This window comes from Bos mutus, chromosome 4 (assembly GCF_027580195.1).
Source record: "Bos mutus isolate GX-2022 chromosome 4, NWIPB_WYAK_1.1, whole genome shotgun sequence".
Lineage (NCBI taxonomy): Eukaryota > Metazoa > Chordata > Mammalia > Artiodactyla > Bovidae > Bos > Bos mutus.
In genome coordinates, this window is record NC_091620.1 from 81,353,059 (window position 1) to 81,376,832 (window position 23,774).

At 35.7% G+C, this 23,774-nt stretch overlaps 1 protein-coding gene across 1 annotated transcript in view; it reads right to left on the reverse strand.

Annotated features, from left to right (window-relative positions):
* Positions 1 to 5,802: 5,802 nt before the first annotated feature.
* Positions 5,803 to 23,774, reverse strand: part of PCLO (piccolo presynaptic cytomatrix protein) — a 141,860-nt gene continuing 123,888 nt past the window's right edge. Inside the window, exons 13-16 of the mRNA XM_070368855.1 lie at positions 12,593 to 12,686; positions 11,303 to 11,374; positions 9,546 to 9,726; positions 5,803 to 7,940 (exon numbers count right to left, since the gene is read on the reverse strand). Coding sequence (XP_070224956.1) covers positions 7,729 to 7,940; positions 9,546 to 9,726; positions 11,303 to 11,374; positions 12,593 to 12,686 — 559 coding nt within the window. The 3' untranslated portion in view covers positions 5,803 to 7,728. The remainder of the gene's footprint in view (positions 7,941 to 9,545; positions 9,727 to 11,302; positions 11,375 to 12,592; positions 12,687 to 23,774) is intronic.

Consider the following 23,774-nt stretch of genomic DNA (forward strand, 5'->3'; position numbering starts at 1 on the left):
AGAGTAAATAATGAAATTTGGCAGGCATAAAATACTGCAAATTCTTCCCCAGATGGATTTCCTCTACATAAAGTCTCTTCATTTTCTTGTACATTAATAGTTGGATGGAGCCAAAGCAGCTATTTAAGAAATGTCAGTAGCAATGACAATGCTTCACAACAAATTAAAAGTATAGAAAGAATATATATATTGCTATACAGAAAGAAATTTGACTTGTTCAGTGTTAAAAAAATACACTTTCTCTCCCTCTTTAGATTCCAAGCTCATTTCACATAGTCAGATATGACCTGTGTGTGTAACTGAATAACTTTGCTGTATACCAGAAACTAACATAACATTGTAAATTAATTATACTTCAAAAATTTTTAAATAAAAATAAAAGCTATAAGAACTCTGAAAAAAAAAATTACCTGCAAGAACTTAAAAAAATGCAGTTTTTAGTTTGAAATCTCTCAATGAGAAAAAGTTGATTTTGCTTCTGTGTTTAGAATAAAGCAAAATTTATTCTATTGTCTTTCTCATGTTTAAAAATAGACACCTACCTCCTAACTTTCATCAAACATTTTCTTCTTAAAAGTTTATCTGTTCTTGATTGATTTGTAATATTATTTTGATTTGTTTCTGTTCAAATTATCAACTAACTTATTTTTCAGTATTTTACAACACATTGAGGTATAAAGCTATGGTTATATCTACATTATTCCTAATTATGCATGTAAAAACCTCAATACCCTAATCAAATATTGCTGATATGTTTTCATTTAATATCCAAAAGTGTTTATTTGGTACCTCAATAACTGAAATATATATTTACACATTCAACAAAGTAATAAAATAAAAAAGGCTACTTTTTACAGTCTGACTCATTATATGTAAAGATTCCTTCCCCCTATCCCATCCTCATTTCCCTCTCCTCCCCAAAGATTATCTTGCATAACAAGAATGGGTGGAATATCATGTTTTATATAATATACTCAGATGAAAAGTGGAAAAAAAATCAAGTATCAAGTAATTCATGGATAGATATCTGGAATTAGGCAACATTGGTAAGTAGCTACCTAGTGCCTTTGGCATTCCTCTGCCTCTCCCCTGGTTCCACGACGCCTCCTACCTACCCGAGTAATACGTTCCCAGCCCCAAGCTCTGATTGTACCCTCTGTTCAGGATCTTGTACTGTGTTCCCATTAGCCTTCTCATGCTCCATGCTTCTCATTTCTTTCCTCCATCAGCATTTACTTGCCTGTCTCATTTCCTCAGGGTCCTGTTCTCTGCTGGTAATTTGATAAATTACCTTTTTGAAAATAAATTTGCTCAAACCTAAAGTAAAATAATTTGCATTTTAAAAACTTAGGTTCATCCAAGGTATACCACGTGTCAGGGGTGGACAAGGTGTGGTCCTCAGCTCATCTGCCATGGGCCCGTCTAAGGACCAGGATACAGGAGGATGCTGTTTGTGAAAAAGACAGGCCCGAGGCATGGTGGAAGTTAGGCCCCTGAATTTCAACTTCATGGTTGAGTGAGAACGGCTCCAATGACTCAGAGGAGAGGTAGAAGACATTCCAGACCAAGAGAACAGCCAGCTGAAGGCTGGGTGAGGCAGGCAGGTCTGTGGCGTTCAGCATGACTATATCACAAAGACGGGGAGACGGGAAGAGCCTGGAGACCAGGCCAAAGAAGAAGGCAGGGCACAGATCCAGAGGGCCTTCTGAGCCAGGCTGGGCCTGCCACACAGTGATGGAGCCACCAAAGGGCTGGGGTAAGGGGGTAATCAACGTGCATTCTCGAAAGAATGTCCCGAGTGCCCACTGTGAACATCAGAGCGCCTGGACCACCAGGTGGGAATCTGTGGCCTCAAAATGACTGGGTGGCCCGACCAGGACAGCCGTAATGGGCTGGAATTTAAGAATACTGATGAACACAGGAAACAGATTGAATTCATGGAATTGGGCATAGGGTCATCCGTTACATCGTGACGCGTTAATTTCTTTATCATTTATTGGCACTGTCAACAGAATACTGTAAACAAGATCATTTTGTATGCGGGTAAGTCGGCGAGGTTCCCTAGCTATGGTTTTCTACCATGAGTTGATATATAGATAGATATAGACACATATAGATATATAGACAGATGAATGTTGTACACAACTTTGCATGGTTACTGAGTGTCAGTAAAAATTGTAAAAAATAAAAAAAAAAACCACCCATTTATAATAAAAGTGAGGATGTGCTAAAAAAAAAAAAAAAACTTAGGTTAACTTTGTTAAAAGACATGTCATAAATAGCATTTAAGGGACTTTGGCATGTTACAAATTAGGCCTTTCTCTTCTTGGATCATATGTTAATAGTCCTGCTCAATCAAACAGACCCATGGTTAGATCATGTGACAAAGGCACCACAATGCTGAAGCCAAGTTTGATACTTAGGCCAGTAGGTCTTACTATTCATGTCAGATGAAATGAATATGTAAGTCCTCGGTATGAACCAGTAATTCTTTACATGGATGGCTTGATGAACTCATGGTTGCTACCAGAAAAAGGCAAAAGTATCCAATGATGACAGGTCAGTGAATCACCTTTGGTAAGGAAGGTCCATCCACAAGAGGCAGCGTCATATGATCAGAGCTATATATTTACTGTCTGTGACTCTGCATGTACAGCAGAGATGTTTCTGGCAATAATGTTAAATGATTATAGAGTTTTGAAAATGCATAATCAATCATTCTAAGAGAATACAGAAAACTCTTAAAAAACACAAAGCTTTAGAAGAACATTTTGATTTTCACAAACAACATCAAAAGAAAACCCTTGCCCCAAGAGAAATAGGCCGAAAAATTTGAAAGCTGAAATCCAATTTGATTCTCTTCGATTGCTATTGGCTACTTACTTGCTGTGTTCGTATCAGCACAGTTTGTTTTCTTTTCACTTTATACTATCCCAAGTTTTATTTTTAAAGCTCTTCTCTTCTGCCTTTCTTTCTTATTTTTGCACAAACACAGTAAACTGAAGAATATAAAGTCTGTTTTTATTAACCTCTTGCATACATTCCAGATGATTTCACCTCCAAATGATCTCATTCTGATTTCTTTTCTGATCTTCACTTTCCTTTAGGACCCTTTCCTTTCCAGAAACACAGAATGCCAAATTCCTTCTGACCAAAAGTGACCATCTACTTCTGGCCAGAACCGAATGGACCACTGATCGGCTGCTGCCCTTGTAACCAACACTTCCCTCCACTCCCAGCGCCCACCCTGTTTCCCAACCCAGCCGCCCACTACCACTCGCCCGAGAGCGCAGGTCTCAAAGAGAGGTGGCTTAGTCAGAGTTCACCATGGCAACAAGGAAAGGAAACTCTTATTTGACAGGTACTGCAAAGGAGCCTTATGGAAAGTGGAGTTTCCAGCAGCGGTCTGTGGAAGTAGCTTCAGGCTTTTCTCCTGAATTCAGCCACAGCAAGGGACCCTCAATCACAGTTCCCTCACACAACTCAGTCAATGATTTCTCTTCTCAGCTAGCGTCTCCAAGCTGTCCCAGCAGTTCTTACTGCCCAAGGTGGAGAGATATTTCTACCCATCCTTTATCAGTGTTTCTAAACTTCAAGCTCACTTAAAAATCTCAGCATCACACAAAAATAGCTCAGGAATTAAAAAATATCCCTACAATGTAATATATTCAATAGAAACTAAAGTTAATTTTCAAGGTTTTAAGAATTTTTGTTTTAGTTTTGGTATGGTTTTAAAAAACAACCTATTTTTAAAACTCTCTTCCCAGGTTGGTGTTACCTTCTAAAATGGCGAGGCCTGTATTCAACCAAACCAACTGGCTTGGGAAAAAAACATCTCCAGGGATTTCTAAATACAAACAGAGAGTTGTTTAGGTATCAGGATGAGCTGGCACAATCTGTCTAGTCTTTCCTTTCAGGTTTCCTAGCATGCAACTAAACCCCAGAGGGAGAGAAAAAGTTCCTCCTGGCTCACTCTGTAGTTCATACTTGACCCATATTTTATGCTACTTCAAGCAGAAATCTGCTGAGAAGCTCACAAAAAATATGTGAAAAGCTCTTTAGGGACAATTTCGCCACCCTTGATAGAAATGACTACAGATGTGCACACAGCCTCCTCTGCAGAGACTGCTCACTGCTGCACTCGGCTTGTGCAGTGAGAAGGTTTTATTTTCCTGGTTGGTGGCAGCTTAATTATCAGCCTTCAGAAAAGAGGATCAAGTAGGTAAGCAAGTCTAAATTGTATTCCGCCATCATTTCTAGCAACCTCTAATCACTGGTAAGGACTTGAGTGTAAATAGAAAATAAGCAAATGACCATGGTTTTTAGTGAAATCAGGAGAGTGGATTTCAAAGGAGCCAATGTATTAAAAAGCAAAAGCTTAGGCACAGTTATAAGACCAGGGTTAGACTGCCGATTCTGACAATTTCTAGCCAAGTGCTCTTTATCAGTTATGTCGCCCCCTGACTCTCCAACGGCTCACTCAGAAAACAGAAATGAGAATATCTGCAATGAATCCCTCATCTACTAGGCGTGATAAAATGAGAAAATGGGTGATGAAGCACTTTTTACGTGAAGAACTACTGCAAATATATGAGAATATTCATTCGAGCATTATTCAAAGAAAGAGAAACACGTTTTGCTAAAAATTTTAAAACCCATATCTAAAAAAACCTCAGACAAAGTATCATATAGAAATACTTACATCAAGATAATTAAAAATGGAATGAAATAAGGGAAGCATTTGACTACTGTGACATTTGTAATTATGAAATATTTGCAGTAAGAAAATGAAGTAAGAAATCAATTGACTTATTTATTTGATTAAGAAAAGGCGAGAGGTGGAATTATAAGTACTCTTGGAAGGTACTAGTAAGGCTAACTAGAAATGGGAAATTGTCCTTTGGTGATAATCTATAAACTGGGTTGAATAAATGTATATTCAGGATTATCTTTTAATATTTAAGCTGTTTCCTTAAATCCCTGCTAATTCAAGAAATACCATAGTTCAAGTCCTTCGTACTGCCACACATATCTTCCACTGCTCCTAAATATTGATTAGTTGGGAGAAAGGAATATACAATTTTTAAGTTTTCTGAGAATAAAAAGAAATGCAAAAAGAAAAGTATGAGGCCTAATTTTAGTTTTGTGGGAAGTACAGAATAATAAAATCAAGTGTTTTAAGGCTGGAAGGGACTTAAGGACAGATAACTTATTTTTTTTTAAACCTTTCTTTGATATATGTTTTTGATTACAATGAAGATCATTTAATAATCACCCTGGTTCCCTGTAACTGTCAGTGAGTGGCATTCTTTCTTGGGGAAAATCTTACAAATGCTGAGGTCAAGTTAGGAACGGATATTAACTTGCTTTCCTTCCTAACAGAGCCATGGAATCAAGTCCAGGTCTTCCTCTATCCAGAAAGCTGAGCAGATTGTGAAGTTAATCAGACGTGGGAGAAAGAAAGAGCGGAAGCATTGACTAGAATAGCCGAACCCCATCATTTATTTACATGTTTATGTAAGCTCTGGTATGTTTATTTGGTAACAATTCCCCGTCTATCTTATAATGTTTCCAACATGAAACTTTGTCCTGCAACCCAATATGCTATCGTTATAGCTCTCACTAGCAACGAAGCAGAAACTCTGAATTCTCTATTGCAAGGAATCAAATGAGAAAGCAAAAACTGACACACTCATTTTAAACTGTATCATATAACAATCGCTCAGAACCCAGCAGGTTATGAATGAAATAAATATACTTTATTTATTACACAGGCACTTGTATATTCACATGCCCAACACAACTGATACACTTGACAACTACGGAAACATGAATGGAAAATGTGTTTGTAGGATCAAGAGAGAACTGTTACCACGTAAAGGTGAATGAATGCATTAACATTTTTCCTTTACTTTCCTCTAGGAATTTCCAAAATTCACTGAATTTTTAAAAAAGTTACACTTAAAATAATATTCAACAAAAGCTTATCTACATTCCAACTGGTATGCTAATTCAAATTGTGAGTGGTTTAAATTTTTATCACAACGCAACATATTGATAGTCATGCTTGAACAGATTAGGTTAGTAGCATGCATTCCATTCTGCAATATGAATACTGTTAATCTATTTCCCAACAAAAGTCAAAAGATGCTCAGTGCATAGAAAAATACAAATCACTATAATCAATATATTATGAAACTGATCTTGGGACTTACACGGTGATGATGAAGTCCTGAAATGCCATGCCCACAAAAGCACATTAAAAAGTGGATAAACATACTTCATCAGACAATTTCTAAAAATTAAAAGATGAAGGCCTTAAATTTGGGGGATGTTCTCGCTGTGTACTTTGAATAGCGCCTTTCTGCTCACCTCCTTCTGGCTTGACTGGTCCATCAGACATCACCTTCCTGAGGGCTAGCTGGCTTTGGTCTTGGTTGCCATTGGCTGGTGGAGGCAGATTATCAGACTGAGTTCTTTGAATGGGGAAGACTCCTGCTATGCTGTGTCTGTGCTGCTTCCTGGCATGATTAGACTGACCGCTTTTATGTGCTGCTGTGGCAGTGTGGGTGAAATGGAAACTCAGAGTATGTATCCTCAGATGGAACCAGCTTGAATGTCATTCATGCAAACATAAGTGATGTTTTGCTCTACTGAAATTAAGTTGTGTTTTCAAATGCAGAAATGACATCACATGCACAGCACTAAAGGGGGTTAAAACTGGCTGTTTCTTTGGAAATGATGATTTTGGGAGATGGGGAGAACATTCATTTATCTCCATTGTTTGGCTGATGCCTTTTGGAAGTAACTGTGCCCCGGCATTTTCAAAGTCTCTGTACTTACTAAGTTCTTGTATCATTGTTATCAACTGAAATTACAGCCGTTAAGATGGGTGATTTGTTATGCTTTAGTTGATATCTTGACTTCAAAGGATTTCCAATGGTTAAAAAAAGAATAACCCTATAAATTTTCTGGAATCATAAACAAAGTGTGATCCAACTGAATGGGCCCAACTGTGCTCCTTAATGAGGCGATGACATAGTCTCATCACATATGCTTGTACATATATTAATACTATGTACTTTTGAGAATATAAGAAACATGATTTTCTTCATAGATTTTTTTTCAAAAGTCTAGAAAGTTTCTCACACAGAAATCTTCATCATTTCACATGCACAATTTATTAAACTTTTTAAGATTGATATGTCTTTTCCATTTCTCCTAGGTTCTAGAAGTTGACTATTGGTCACATTACTCTCTGTCTAAAATTGTTTAGTGTTTTTCAGAGGCGAGAATCTCATTGCTAGTCTGCTCCAAACAGTTGTGTGTATGTGCTTTTTTTTTTTGATGTAATGCCTGGAAAGTTGGCAGTCACTTGTGCTTATAATTTCTGTATTCTAAAGGCTATTTACAGGCACACAAAAAGGACACATGACATGGCTTTGCCTGCAAACATCAAAGACACAGCTCCCAAATACAATGAGCCAGGTTGGACGGATGGCAGAGACAAAGGAGAAACAGCCAGTTTTATTTTTGGTCTACGTAAACAACAACAACAAAAAAACAAAAAACTAAATAAGAAAGAGCATATTTATGTATTGATTCTGTCCTACACAGACAAAGGGACAGAGAACAGAGGGAGAAGGGAAAGCCAAAAACAAAGCAAATGGGGGAAGACAGCAGGAAAGAAAGGCAACAGATGAACACCAAGCTGCCATGCTGAGGAATTTATTTGCGTCTTTTACTTGGTTGAAGGCGGAGTTGTTGCACAGCGGCTTCGGCAGCGGCTATAGCAGCCCCTGCATCTTCCAGGTGGGTCTGAGTGACGCTGGTTTTGCTTTGACTGCGAGATGGTCCATGAGAGCGGAGATGGCCTTCGGATGAGGATTTCGAGCTACCAGGACTACTATGGGATTTCTCAATGGTGGGAACCTGCATGTCTGGTTACAAAAAGGTAAAACACGAGTTAAAGTTGCTCCAGCGTTCCTCTTGTTAAGCTTGGCTCACACAATTTGAAACTGTCTAAGATTGATGTTAATTCTGTTTGTTTTTTGGCTCATCTGTGCAACTGCTCACCATACAGCAATGTGACTCAACATTTGGGAGACAGTTTTTGGGAAGAAAGACAAGAGGACGATAATCTTGGGAAGAGAGGTTTGAGAAGAGGAATGCATTCGAAGTAGTACATGTAAATGAATATACTGACTTATAATTTTACCAAGGAACTCTGCTAATTCTAGCGGAGACCAGGGAAGAAGCAATAGGCTAACACTGCCGCAGGAGGAGTTTTAAGTAAAAAAGATAGTTAATTCCTGGAGGAAGGGTTGTGAATCACTGGGACACTTGGAAGTGGAGATGGTATTATCATCATCTCAGGTGATTTTAAAGAATGTACATATAAGATCACACATTTGCTATGGCAGCTATACAGAGAGAGAGGTCTTTATATTGATCATCTTTCAGAATGTCAATCAGGGCAGAGTTAATCTGGCTACATGGAATCCAGAAATGATAAATAAAATTCATAAGTAATCTATAGCATATATTGTAATCAGTGGTTTATCATATTAACTCAGTGGCCTTTGGACATAATCTCAGTTTTCCATCTTGTAGAACATTTGTATTTCTGACCCAAATTGCAAAAAAACACTTTTAAATTATGCTGTACTTCCTGAGAAGGGGCAAAAAAGGAAGGAATACTCAGATCCAATATAAAAATTTTTATTTAATATTTATGAATAGCTCAGCATATCCTGGAAAGATACTCCATGGTTATCTCATACAAGCAGTAAATCAGTTTATGATGAAGATTAATGCTGTGTTGTAGGATAACTGGTTACTGAACTTCCCAATGGAAAAGTTCATTCAAATGAGAAAACTGTGCATACTGCCAAACCCAGTGTATGATGCTGCAATTTAAAAAATAATAGTTAAAAAAATCATAGAATTCATTTGAATCCACCATTTAGGAAAGATTTAAGTAATTTTCAGCATACCAATTGTTTTGATGACCTAAGGAAAACATTTTTGATATAATTAAAAAAGCAAAATGCAAAGTTGTATGTGTCCTTATATTACATTTATAATGAATAAGAATGTATGTATGAAAAATAGGGATATAAGCAATTAGAAGAAATATGCAAAAATGATAATGATGATTACATCTAGTCAACATACTGCTGAGGATTTTTATGTTTTCTTTATGAGATATCCCAATACATTTTATAAAATCATATTATCCTGGATCTTGAGAGCTGGAAAAGACCCAATATCTTATATAATGCAACCTTCTCCATTTTACAGATTCAAAAACAGAGAACCAGAGTGGTGAAGATCACAAAGGCATCAACTTAATTATGGGCTGATCTGAGACTAAAGTCCATTTCTCCAGATTCCATACCCATCATTCTTTGCATGATATTATATTAAATATTTCCTGATAGAACCCAACCTTTCAAAAAATATTAAATATACAGACACTTATATTCAGAAAGATACTGAGTGAACAAATAGACAAAAGTTTTGCTATTTGAAATGTTTCCTACCCTTGGATGGGTCAGGGAAGATACCATGGCTTCTGCTTTTGATGACAGATGGCTTTGGGGACTGCTGGCTGCTCTGGCTGGAATGGGACTTGCCATGATCAATGCTTTCAGTCTGTTCTTTGAGCGGATACCACCTAGGCGTGTTATCAAGGTGAGATGTGCTAGATAAATCAATCAGTACCTGAAAAAAAAATGCAGTAAGTGAATTAAATTTATGGATTAATCTATAATTCGTTAATTTTTCCTGCATACTGAAATTTATTCAAGGACATAAGTCAAGGATATAGTATATCTTTTAGGATGATGAGATGAAATTTTTTTCATTTTTCAATTTTCCTCATTTTTCTTCATCCATGACATTGGGAACAATGTCTTGTGCATATTAAATGCTTTACAAATGTTTGGTTAAATTGAACCGTATTACATCTCTGACTATTAATTAAATTGTTCGGTGATGATGCAAAAAGAGAGATTACAAGTCAGTTTCTTTATGAAATAAAGTTTTCTTTTGTTGAATGGACATGTTCTAGTCCTAAACTTGGCTAGCAGTTTTCTGGAGATTGTTTAATTTTAGTTACCAGAGGGACAAAATGAAAAAGAATGGTTAGTTTTCAATTATTAACTTACTCCATCTATTTTAAAATATATCAGTTCACATTTGGAACAGGGATATGACCAACAATTTATGAAAAGAAAGCACTGCATCATGGTTTAATTGGCAATGTTTTCTTTTTCTTAGTGGTACATAAACAATGGTGCATTTTGCAGTAGTTGGCATCTTAAATTTGATCAATATAAAAGAAACGAAAACCAGAACAATGGATATATGCCTTAGGTTTATGTGAACAATAAATTATCAGGACTTCAGTAAATCAGCTTTTTGAAATAGGATCATAAATCAGATATAACAGTACATTCTAGAGTAGTCCTATCTAAAACCAAGATTAGCCCAAGTGGCTATTTCACATGGAGCCTGCAGGTGAAGTTCAAATGGGAAAGAGGTACAGATGGAGGAACCAAACATGACCTCGTGTCACTTAAGACTGTGCAACTGTTTTCTACTGTTTCTATCAAAAGGATATCATATTTTCTAGGTATTATACATTTTTGGAGAGGATTTATTTTTTTAACAATAATTCATAACTTCTGCTTTACGCAAAGATCACTAAACAAAAATATGTATTTTTATTTTTAAAAAATTATAGATGAAAAAAAGTAACAAGATCTGACCATCCTGCCAGATTTCATAATTAGGTTACATTCCTTGTGATTTACAAAAAATTTGTTTTTATTGTTTTCTTCTATTTCTAGCTTTGCTTCTTAAAATATTTTGAGATTTTTCTGTGAGACACTTAAATAAGAATATAAAATGTCATCAAGTCATTCATACATGCAATGAGGAACAGCAATTAAATAACCTCAAAATGCATTTGAAAAAATTCAGCTCATTTTATAATAAATTTATCCCATATCTTTAACATAGTCATTTGGATTCACAACATGATTATATAACTTTCTATCAAACAATTAATATTTCACTTTGAAAACTAATTATAAAGTACAATAAGTGGTAAAGTGAAAATTATTTCTCCAAATATTCATCTATTCAAAGAGTCAGTTTGAAAATAAATTATATTCACCAAAGAATTTTATCCAGAAATAGTTATTTTACACATTTAAGAAATTTCCTTTCCATCAATATTTAAATAAAGGCTTATAATGAAGCAAATGAAAAATAAAAGAAATCATAGGCTCACCTCACCAAGAAAGTCATTGGAAGAAAATCTATCATAATCCCAGACTGTCACCTCCAGTGTTTTCTTCTTGAGCTACAGTTCAAATCAAAGTGTTATTAATGTAATTCTCATCATAAATTTTCATTATACTCATATAACAGAGCCTTTTATTTTTATTCCTTGTACTCTATTTATGTAAAAATAGTTTTAATTTTATCTAAAACTGTATACTTACATTAAATATTATGTAAACTGTCAATCATTTTGCAGTCCAACCGAGTGTTTGATCATAAGGTACCTCACTGTTTTGCAAACAAAAGGGTGATTTTTACTTATTTCCTGTTATTCTACCCCCTCCCATTATTAAAAGTACAAAGCAGAATCTATATATACTCTTTAACACATGAAATTCATAGGTCATAAAAATGTCTAGGTTATTTAGATAAAGTATTTGGATTTGTCTCAGTAAATTGCCAAAACACACTAGTAGCATTATCTTATTTTTGCAGGTGAATCTGACTTATTTTCAACTCAAGAACACAGATTATAATTGATATCCAGCTTCAATTTCACAGTCAAATTAGAAATCTTCCAGATGATAAATTAGAAATCCCACTTTGAAAGACAACTCATTTGTAAATTGTTTCCATGGATGTCTTCTATTTTATTTGTATTCTCTTCTCTCTTAATTCATCCTTATAAACCATCAGTTATTTTCTGTAAATCATGCATAGTTATGAAGATTTTCACAAACATATTGATGTAGTTTTGCCTAGAGTCATTCTGTTTCTGGTGATAACCCTTTACATTAGTTTTCTTCATGCTTTCTTTTGTACAATTCAGTTCCACAATGCCAGATCCTTACTAAGCCTCAATTTAGAGAAAAGACGATCTCCAAAATGTTGCCTGATGGGATAATTCATTTCAGTGTGTCCAGTTCTTTTGTATCTCTATACTGTTTATAAATGTCATGATGTGCCTAGCTGGAAATATTTTCCCTCAAAATATAATAGAGCCCATTCTACTTAAATATTTCATTTTGAAATAATCAATGGAAAATGTTTTACCAATCTTATTTACTGTGTTTATTTTTTTAGCTGTTTTGCCAAAATGTGCACATTTTCTTTCACCATTCTTTGAACTGCACTCAGTTCCTTTTATGGCTACATTTCTTATATGTACTTTACCTATTTTTGTTGTTGTTGTTGTTTATATAGAAAAATTGATATAAATCACATTCTTTCAATAATTTTATCATCACTGTTTTTATATTAGCCTAAATCTGTCATATAGAAAATAATAGCTGCATACCTGTTCCATGGAGATACTTTTATAAATCACTGTTTGATTCCACTCAGGATTAAGACTTTTCTGAACGTATTTAGTCCTTCTCTTGTACTCAGCACTGAATTGGAAGAAAAGAAAAAGTTATCTTGATTATTCACCTTGACTGATGACTTCATAGTCAACCTGAAGGGCATGCAGACTTTTAAAGGTACTTTGTTGTGAATCACTATATAATCATCTCATCATACTGATGTCTTAAACCATATCTTAAGTTGAATGCACAATAACAATTTAAAAATATCTTGGAATACTTTAGTTTTATTTTCCCTAAGGTAAATTTTTTTTAAAGAAAAGCTTTTTGGTGTTCTAACTGTGATATAATTTTAGAAATCTTAATCTCTCCTGAATGTTTGAGATAATTACATGAAGTATACAGTAATGTCAATATATTCTTATCCCATAAATAATAATTTTGTATTTAACTTTCCAATAGTTTTGCAACTGATCATGTCAGCAAAGCCAAATGGTTTTTCAATTTTTTTCCATAAAAAACTATAATAACTGTATTGACTGAGGAAAGGATGAAAAATGGCAGTTGCTATAGCTGAGATCTCATGAACATTTGTTATATTTATAGTATATTCTGACACTTTTAGTAAAACAGTAATATAGTTATGAAACAATCCTAATTAAATATAAATTCTTGGTTTCTGTCAATACCTTGTTATAAATGATAAACCAAATCAAAACTTTTCTTTATTCATTATAACTTGGGGCATTTGAGTTTGTCCTTGACTCTTCCATGCCCTCTGATCAACAGTTAGAAGCTTATATTTTACATGTTTAAACATGAGTATTTTTAAAACTTATTTTAATTAAGTTTGACAAAACATCTATACTGAGCATCAATCAATGAAGTTGGAATCACTGCTATTTGCTATGAGCCAATGGCACTCACACAGACCAAACCTTTCTCTAACATTCACTGGCTTTTCCCTAATTTTTTGCCTGGAAAACAAACCTATTATGTTGGTACAAATGTAATTATGGCTTTGGACTATGAATTCTAAATAATTATCAGTAGGCTCAAATACATCTTTATTAATCAAAATAGGAACCATTACAATCAACACACTTTTGCCACCGAGAAGTTTGTTTATTCCTGTAGCATAAAAATCCATGCTTTGGAATTTGATGAACTCTTGGAAAACATTTTCTCCTCCTGCTGATTGTAGAAGCATTTCCCCTGCAAAAACTTGTCAAGATGCTTGAGAAGTGGTAGTCAGTTGGTGAGAGGTCAGATGAATATGGAATATGAGGCAAAACTTTGTAGCTCAATTTGTTCAATTTTTGAAATGTTGGTTGTGCAACATGCTGTTGGGCATTGTGGCAGAGAATTGGGCCCTTTCTGTTGACCAATGTCGGCTGCAGGCATTGCAGCTTTTGGTGCATCTCATCGATTTACTAAGCATACTTCTCAGATGTAATGGTTTCATTGGGGTTCAGAAAGGGGCAGTCGATCAGCAGCAGACCACCGAACAGTGACCATGACCTTTGTTTAGTGCAAATTTGGCTTTGGGAAGTGTTTAGAGCTTCTTCTTGGTCCAGTCACTAAGCTGGTCATTGACGATTGTCATGTACAATCCACTTTTTGTTGCACATCACAATCCAATTAAGAAATGGTTTGTTGTGTGGAATAAGAGAAGAAGACATTTCTATTTATAATATATGTGCTCCTGAAATGAGTACAAGAGAAGATGACACTTCAAAATGGTGATTTTTTGATTTCTGGCCAGCTCATGAGGAACCCACTTTTTAAGCTTTTTCATCTTTCCAATTTGCTTCAAATACTGAATGACCATAGAATGGTTGACCCTGAGTTCTTTGGCAACATTCTGTGTAGCAGTAAGAAGATCAGCTTTGATGATGCTCTCAGTTGGTCGATGTCAACTTCTGATGGCTGGCCACTATGTTCATCTTCAAGGCTCTCGTCTCCTTGCACAACTTCTTGAACCACCACTGTACAATATGTTCACTAGCAGTTCCTGGGCCAAATGTATTGTTGATTTCGTGAGTTGTCTTTGCTACTTTATGACCCATTTTGAACTCAAATAAGAAAATTGCTTGAATTTGCTTTTTGTCTAACATCATTTCAATGTCTATAAAATGAATATAGACAGCAAGTAATAAGTCATTAGCAAAAAACATTAAGTGGGAAGTGTGCATTAAATGATGTATCAGATCAGATCACATCAGATCAGTCTCTCAGTCGTGTCCAACTCTTTGCGACCCCATGAATTGCAGCACGCCAGGCCTCCATGTCCATCACCAACTCCTGGAGTTCACTCACACTCACGTCCATCGAGTCAGTGATGCCATCCAGCCATCTCATCCTCTGTCATCCCCTTCTCCTCCTGCCCTCAATCCCTCCCAGCATCAGAGTCTTTTCCAATGAGTCAACTCTTCGCATGAAGTGGCCAAAGTACTGGAGTTTCAGCTTTAGCATCATTCCTTCCAAAGAAATCCCAGGGCTGATCTCCTTCAGAATGGACTGGTTGGATCTCCTTGCGGTCCAAGGGACTCTCAAGAGTCTTCTCCAACACCACAGTTCAAAAGCATCAATTCTTTGGTGCTCAGCCTTCTTCACAGTCCAACTCTCACATCCATACATGACCACAGGAAAAACCATAGCCTTGACTAGACAAACCTTTGTTGACAAAGTACTGTCTCTGCTTTTGAATATGCTATCTAGGTTGGTCATAACTTTCCTTCCAAGAAGTAAGCGTCTTTTAACTTCATGGCTGCAGTCACCATCTGCAGTGATTTTGGAGCCCAGAAAAATAAAGTCTGACACTGTTTCCACTGTTTCCCCATCTATTTCCCATGAAGTGATGGGACTGGATGCCATGATCTTTGTTTTCTGAATGCTGAGCTTTAAGCCAACTTTTTCACTCTCCACTTTCACTTTCATCAAGAGGCTTTGTAGTTCCTCTTCACTTTCTGCCATAAGGGTGGTGTCATCTGCATATCTGAGGTGATTGATATTTCTCCCAGCAATCTTGAGTCCAGCTTGTGTTTCTTCCAGTCCAGCTTTTCTCATGATGTACTCTGCATATAAGTTAAATAAACAGGGTGACAATATACAGCCTTGACGTACTCCTTTTCCTATTTGGAACTAGTCTGTTGTTCCATATCCAGTTCTAACTGTTGCTTCCTGACCTGCATACAAATTTCTCCAGAGGCAGATCAGATGGTCTGGTATTCCCATCTCTTTCAGAATGTTCCACAGTTTATTGTGATCCACACAGTCAAAGGCTTTGGCATAGTCAATAAAGCAGAAATAGATGTTTTTCTGGAACTCTCTTGCTTTTTCCATGATCCAGTGGATGTTGGCAATTTGATCTCTGGTTCCTCTGCCTTTTCTAAAACCAGCTTGAACATCAGGAAGTTCACAGTTCACATATTGCTGAAGCCTGGCTTGAAGAATTTTGAGCATTACTTTACTAGCGTGTGAGAACAACCATATTTATTCAGAATGTATTCCAATATCAGATGGCAAATTTCAACAATGCAAAAACTGCAATTACTTTTGCACCAACATAATATTTGTCTGGGGTCCTTTCCTGTGCCTGGAATTCATAAATTGCCGTTCCCTGAAAGTAGTGGATCTTCATCCTGGATCTGCAGTTCTATTCCCAGCAATGGACAACAGAGTAACTCTTGTTATATTAATGGCCTCAAGCCTTGCTAAATTCTGGAATCTCTACTATTGTTCCCCCAACACTAGTTTATTCATTCTAGATAAAAATATTGAGAGTCAACTCCATTTCACCACTCACTTTTAGAGATATGTCTTACAGCCAAAGCTCAACATTCAGAAAACTAAGATCATGGCATCTGGTCCCATTACTTCATGGCAAATAGATGGGGAAACAGTGGAAACAGTGGCTGACTTTATTTTTCTGGGCTCCAAAATCACTTCAGATGGTGACTGCAGCCATGAAATTAAAAGACGCTTACTCGTTGGAAGAAAAGTTATGACCAATCTAGACAGCATGTTCAAAAGCAGAGACATTACTTTGCCAACAAAGGTTCATCTAGTCAAGGCTATGTTTTTTCCTGTGGTCATGTATGGATGTGAGAGTTGGACTGTGAAGAAGGCTGAGCACCAAAGAATTGATGCTTCTGAACTGTGGTGTTGGAGAAGACTCTTGAGAGTCCCTTGGACTGCAAGGAGATCCAACCAGTCCATTCTGAAGGAGATCAGCCCTGGGATTTCTTTGGAAGGAATGATGCTAAAGCTGAAACTCCAGTACTTTGGCCACCTCATGTGGAGAGTTGACTCATTGGAAAAGACTCTGATGCTGGGAGGGATTGAGGGCAGGAGAAGAAGGGGACGACAGAGGATGAGATGGCTAGATGGCATCACTGACTCGATGGACATGAGTCTGGGTGAACTCCGGGAGTTGGTGATGGACAGGGAGGCCTGGTGTGCTGCGGTTCATGAGGTCGCAAAGAGTCAGACATGACTGAGCGACTGAACTGAACTATAGCTAAATATCTTTTTTCTTCCTCTGGCTTTATTCTCTTTCTTATCACATATACAAGGGCAATAATCTCCAACACTGATTGCCTGTTAGAATCACTCTGGGATCTGTGTTCCAACTGTGGGGGGTGGTGCAAACAATATGCATCCACATGTCCCTTCCCTTTACCCTTTATGAGAGTCTTATTTAATAGTCCTGGAGTGAGGCTTGAGCATCAGAATTTTTAAAATGACATGAGTAAATCTAATGTGTTGTCAAGATTGAGAACCAACTAGTTTATGTCTCCAAAGACTTTACATTTCAGCCACTGTGAACTGAATTCAATTTAAGAAATGAAGCAGTACTGTTCTCATTTTTAACCAACCTATTTGAATATTCAAAAATAAGAACACGATGTGACAATTTTGTCATTCAGCATAAAGTGCAAAGAATTCTGGGGAAATGAATAGGCAATGATTCAAAGACACACGAACTTTCATAGACTGTGGACAGAAAGTATATATTTTTATGTATCAGTTCAGTTCAGTTCAGTCGCTCAGTCGTGTCCGACTCTTTGCGACCCCATGAATTGCAGCACGCCAGGCCTCCCTGTCCATCACCAACTCCCGGAGTTCACTCAGACTCACATCCATTGAGTCAGTGATGCCATCCAGCCATCTCATCCTCTGTCGACCCCTTCTTCTCCTGCCCCCAATCCCTCCCAGCATGAGTCTTTTCCAATGGGTCAACTCTTCGTATGAGGTGGCCAAAGCACTGGAGTTTCAGCTTTAGCATCATTCCTTCCAATTTTTATGTATATGTTTTAGATAAATCTGTCTAGTGAAGTTTATATACCCAAGTATTCAGAAAGTTCCACTTTGACTTATTCCAATTTTACTCTAGAGAATTCTCCCACATGTACCTAAAGAATTGTTCAAGAACATTCATTGCAATATTGTTTCTAATAGTATGTGAATAAGATAGGAAATACAGGCATTATAATATATTCATTCAATGAAATTTAAGAAGCAGTTAAATTGAATGAAAACACCTTATATATCAACATATATAAATATTAAAAAAAAATCTTTAGCAAATAATTTTTAGAAGAAAACCTAGAGTAGGTTATCAAGATATAAATTGAAATCACATGAAATAATACTATAAATTATTTACATCTATATGTATATATGTATGACAAACATGTTAATGTCGTAAGACAGCATGGGATTTATGGATGTTACACTGTATTTAGTGGTTATCTCAGAAAAACAGGGGAATGGTTTCAGAGGGCTTCAGGGGTAGCTATAATATACTTTTTATTAAAAAAAAACCTGAAGCCAATATAGCAAAATATCAAGATTTGATAAAACTGGATATCAAGAACATAAGTACTTGTGACAGTATTTTCTATAATATTCAGTAAGTTTAAAATATTTTATAACAAAAATCAAAAATTATTTTAGCAAATTACATCCTTTTATATTTTATGATTTTGCTTTTTAAATTAAAGGTGATATAATAAGAATGAGTATGATCACTTTTCAGTTAATAGTCAACTTTGGTTGCTACTTTAGAATTCATGGCTAGTTCTCTAGTAGAATTAAAAAAAAGCACATTATAGTATGAGTTTTAAAGTTTCTGTTTTGGACTTAATTATCATAATGTGAGATCATGGGAAAAAACATATTAGGGATAAGATTCATAATACAGTGAACAGTGGTAAAAATGTTATTTTTTTCAAATCCTGAACAACTGAAAGCATATAATTTTAAAATAAGATTGAAGATGGAAACTAATGTCAAATGCAAACTCATGTATTTTTACTAAAATTCTAGATATGCCAACATATATTTAAAGCCAAAACTATTGAAATGTCTTCAAAAGATATATTAGTCACCATTTTTCCTTTATTTATAAATATTAACAATTGTAATAACATTTCACATGTATATTTTAGTAATTCTTTCACCAATATCTAGCAAAATTACTGAATGCCAACTTTGTGTCAGGAACTACGCTCTATAAAAATGTACAACTGCAAAACTTTTAATTGTATTAACACACCATTATATCATGAGAAACACTTTGTAAAGTCAGCACATTAAAATAATAACAGCTAACATTAATGAAAGGCTTTTTCACAGGCAGAGTCTAAGTGCTTTTCATGTGTTAAATTATTTAATCCTCAAAGCAACTCTGTGAGTCAGGTATTATTTATTATCTTATTTTATAGCTGATAAGAACTGAAGCTCAGAGGAATTAAGGCAAGCAGGTAAGGCTGCAGTTATTAATTCATAGGACAAGGTTTCAATAACAAGGAAACTGATTTCTTGCTCTTGAACATGGGCTATACGAACTCAGTTAATTAAGCCCATCATAAAATGTGACTAATCTATCAATTTTCTTAATTTTTCATTAGCTGAAGTGTCTAGTTTGTCTTATTTTAAAATCTAAAATTATATACCTCAAATTAAATATATATTTATACATATACAACATAAATTATTTACAGCATGTATATATAGACACATACTGAAAATCAGGACAGTTTTAGAGTTGCTTAGGGAAATAATGAATGGTATGTTGTAAGACAGTATTGTGGAACTAAGGATAATTAGTATAAATATTAACTTTTGTCCAGATACAATCAGATATAACCCCAATTAGTTGGGAAAAATTTAGATGTTTAATTTACTAGACAATATAAGTTCGACTCTCCAGTTTGTATCCTTTGCCTTTAGGGTTAATGAAGGTAAACACACCTTACTCCTGATCTTGCCTCTACCAGCCCAGGTTGACTGGTGTAAATGCAAATGAAATCCTTTGCAATCTTTTCAAACTTGAATTTGCTGACGTGCAGAGAAGGCCACAAGGGCCACACAAAGCTTTGCCTTCATTGACCCTCGTCTTAGAGCTACCATGTACTGACTATTTGGGCAAAATGCCAATGGACTATGTTCTGACTTTACACAATTGGAAACTCCACAGTTCTCAGCACCATATCAAAATCTGTGGATTTACAAGTTGAAGGTGGCCAGGTAAGCAGAATTCTTGAATGTGAGCAGAAATCCAGGTGGAGAAAAAAGTGGAGCTCATTTTTCTTTCCTACCTTTTCTAATAAACACACTACGGTCTCTAATGGGAAGGCTGAAATAATATTATTTTAGGATAAGTAAATCATATCTAATAATCAGAGACTTTTTTTAATAAGTGAAAATAAAAAGCCAATTAGTGAAGATGGGACATGGTGCTTATCAAAAAAGCTAAACCTTTGTTTCCTTGAAGTTTTGACTAATTTCTTTTTTCTTTGATTTTTATTGTTATGGTCACTTTTTCATAAGTAGGTATGATTTTAAGGCTGACAGGAAATATACTTAAAATTTAATTATTTTCTTCTAAACCAGCAGAATAAAACAGTTCTCTGAGTTTCTCTTTAATTAAAAAAAATTGAGAAAGAAGAATGGAATATAATGGCTTATTTATATTTAACCCTCATAGAATTATATAAAATATTGAAGGTCTTCATTTGCTTTCTCTTGATTGGAAAAATATATACATATTTCTTTACTGAAAAATATATAATGAGTCATATATATATACACATAAATATATACATATACATACATAAACACATACACACACACACACATATAGTGAAGTGAAAGTCACTCAGTCGTGTCCTACTCTTTACCCCATGGACTATACAGTCGATGAAATTCTCCAGGCCAGAATAGTGGAGTGGGTACCCCTTCCCTTCTCCAGGGGATCTTCTCAACTCAGGGATTGAACCCAGGTCTCCCGCATTGCAGGCAGATTCTTTACCAGCTGAGCCACAGGGAAGCCTAAGAATACTGGAGTAGATAGCCTATCCCTTCTTCAGCAGATCTTTCTGACCCAGGAATTAAACTAGGGTCTCATGCGTTGCAGGCGGATTCTTTACCAGCCAAGTTTTCTTCAAACTTACTCCTCTGAGGATATTGCCTTTAATTTAGAAAGAAGCACAGAGCATATCCCATTTTACAAGCTCTGTTTCTCTGTGTGAAAGAACGTATATATGACTTGTCACTTGATTGTGCTCCCTGAGGTCTGAGACTATGGCTGTGTTCTCAATTCCAACCCCAGCAAAGAGTTTGGAGTAGTTTCTGCTAAATAAATGTTTATTGAATGGACCCTTAAAACATGTTTGTACTTCTTTTTTTCTTTAAAATCTACTGAAATAAAAGAAGTTTTGGCCTTCAAATTGTAAATATATACAACATGTATACCTGTTTCACATTCGTTCCAGAGGAAATAGTTTGAGATGCTAACAAGGGTGTTTAGAGAAAGTCCAGCCAGGAACTGGGCTTCCAGGTACCAGAATAGTGAAAATAAGCTTCAATTATAGCAAAATCTCATCAGTGGGAAAAAAAAAATCTGCACTTTGTCTAGCAGTGTAATGCAAGAAAGCAGAACGAAATCCTTCAGATATGCTCATTTTCATTTCTTAACTATCTAGGCACAAGTATTGAGTTAATGGACTCTAGGCTATTGTCTGTCTTTCACCTCATCTTGGCTGATATCTGGGCTATCAGAGCTTATGAATATCTTATTCAAAGGATGAGAAGAGGAAATGAAAGGAGACAAGAAAACCAGACCAGTGAAATTCTTTTAGTTAACAGGACATTAAATTTTTTTTAATCATTAAGGATGTATTATACTTATTACTGAAGAAAAGTTGCCTGATTTTCTAGTGTTGTTAAATAATTTTGTATAATTCAGTAGCCAAAGCATTCTATATCTCTTTTCTGTTGCAGGGTTAAGTGACCACTGGCAACATGAAATTTATTATACATCTCTATAAATAATAGCAACTGCCATTTATTGAGAGCTTATTATGTGCCTGACATTATGCTTATCATTTTTGGTACATTCTTCATGTGTTTGACAAAAATCCTGGGAGGGGGCTATTAAGATTCCTAGGTAGAAGAGGACATAGTTTTAGAGAAACCTCACAACTTCGAAGTGGTAGGGCTGAAATTCAAACTCAAGCTCTTAAGGACTTTACTCATTGGCCTCTTCAGTCTAACTTACAATGTCAATACTTTATCAGTATAATTCCTTTTCACACTGACAGTTCTAGAAGACATGATGAAAATAACTTCAATATGAAAGATATGACTAAGGGACTTCTAGATCTTCTATACTGTAATCCAGCACATCTCAGATCATTTTGACTATTATTTACATTTACAAAAAACATGTTCTCTTCTAAATTAAATATAGACAAGCACTGTCATTCTGACAATTTCCCTCTAGTTTCTCCTGATAAAAGAGAGAAAGCTTCTGAATAAAGGGACTGATAATGTCTGTTGTGAATGACATGATCCCTCTGAAACAAAACTCATTTTGCCTATCAGTCTGAGAGGTCTGGATGATGCCTGAGAAGAGAAAGCCAGTCATAACAAGTGACCTTTCTCAGTTTCAAATTTTCTGGTAGCCATAATTATGTGGCTGCAAGGAAATAGCTTCTGGGCACCAGAAAGGTTGTAGTGGCTAATACTGTTCTTTGAAATATTTAAATATTTAAGCTCTTACAAATTAGAAACTGCCTGTTTTGCCCAACAGTTTGTCAAGTTTATTAAAGATGTTGAATTTTATTATCAAAGACAAAAATCCTGTACCATTAAAATTCTGGGTGGGATTAAAATTCCCATCACTGTGTTGCTACAGATGGTACAAGATTCACCTCCCCAACTAAATAACACATTCAATTTATATGCAATGAGGTGTGCAAAAAGTGCTTTTGGCTATATATTAAGAAAACCCCTTAACTAACAATATACTGATTTAACACCCTCTAGCAGAAAATAGACAAAGGAGGTTGTTCTCATGCTGGAACAGGAAGATTATGGCATCCTAAATTGCACAGCAATAATTTTGTGGTACATAAGGTCTAAAAGCATGGAAGTGTTTCATCATCAGATCTGCTGCTGCTGCTGCTAAGTCGCTTCAGTCGTGTCCGACTCTGTGTGACCCCACAGACGTCACCCCACCAGGCTCTCCTGCCCCTGGGATTCTCCAGGCAAGAACACTGGAGTGGGTCTAAGTGAGGATAAAAAATGAGACAACTCTCATGTTTAAGATGGGATATATACGTAGTACTGGTCATCCAGAAGGCCAATTAATTTCTTCTGAAAAATGAGTATATATTTTTTTAATTTGTCATAGAAGACTCAGAAGGACCTAAGCCCTGATTACTGCATGAGAAGCTAAATGAATTTTAGCAAATTATAAACAAAAACTTTAGTTATATCTAATTTCAGAATGATATTTCTTTATCATACTTTTCTATGTTTTTACTATTTTCTACTTTTCTATCCTCTTCTGCACATATCTGCTAAACATATTTAGTAATGATGTGATCAGAACAGTCTGCTATTAGCCTAATTCAATTGATAGCAACATACAGAAAAATAAAAATTATAACTGCAGGTAAATGTACATGAAAGGCAAAAAAAAAAAAAAAAAAAAAAGTACTCTAGACATTTCAGCAAAGTGTGACACTGAAAGAGAACCAACTCTACCTTGCATTCTGGACAACCATGACTTGACTGCATTGATTCCAAGATCGAGAATGAAGGATACAGCAGAAAAGTAGGAAAGACAGGAAGAAAAAAGTTAGGAACAGAAGTAAGGAA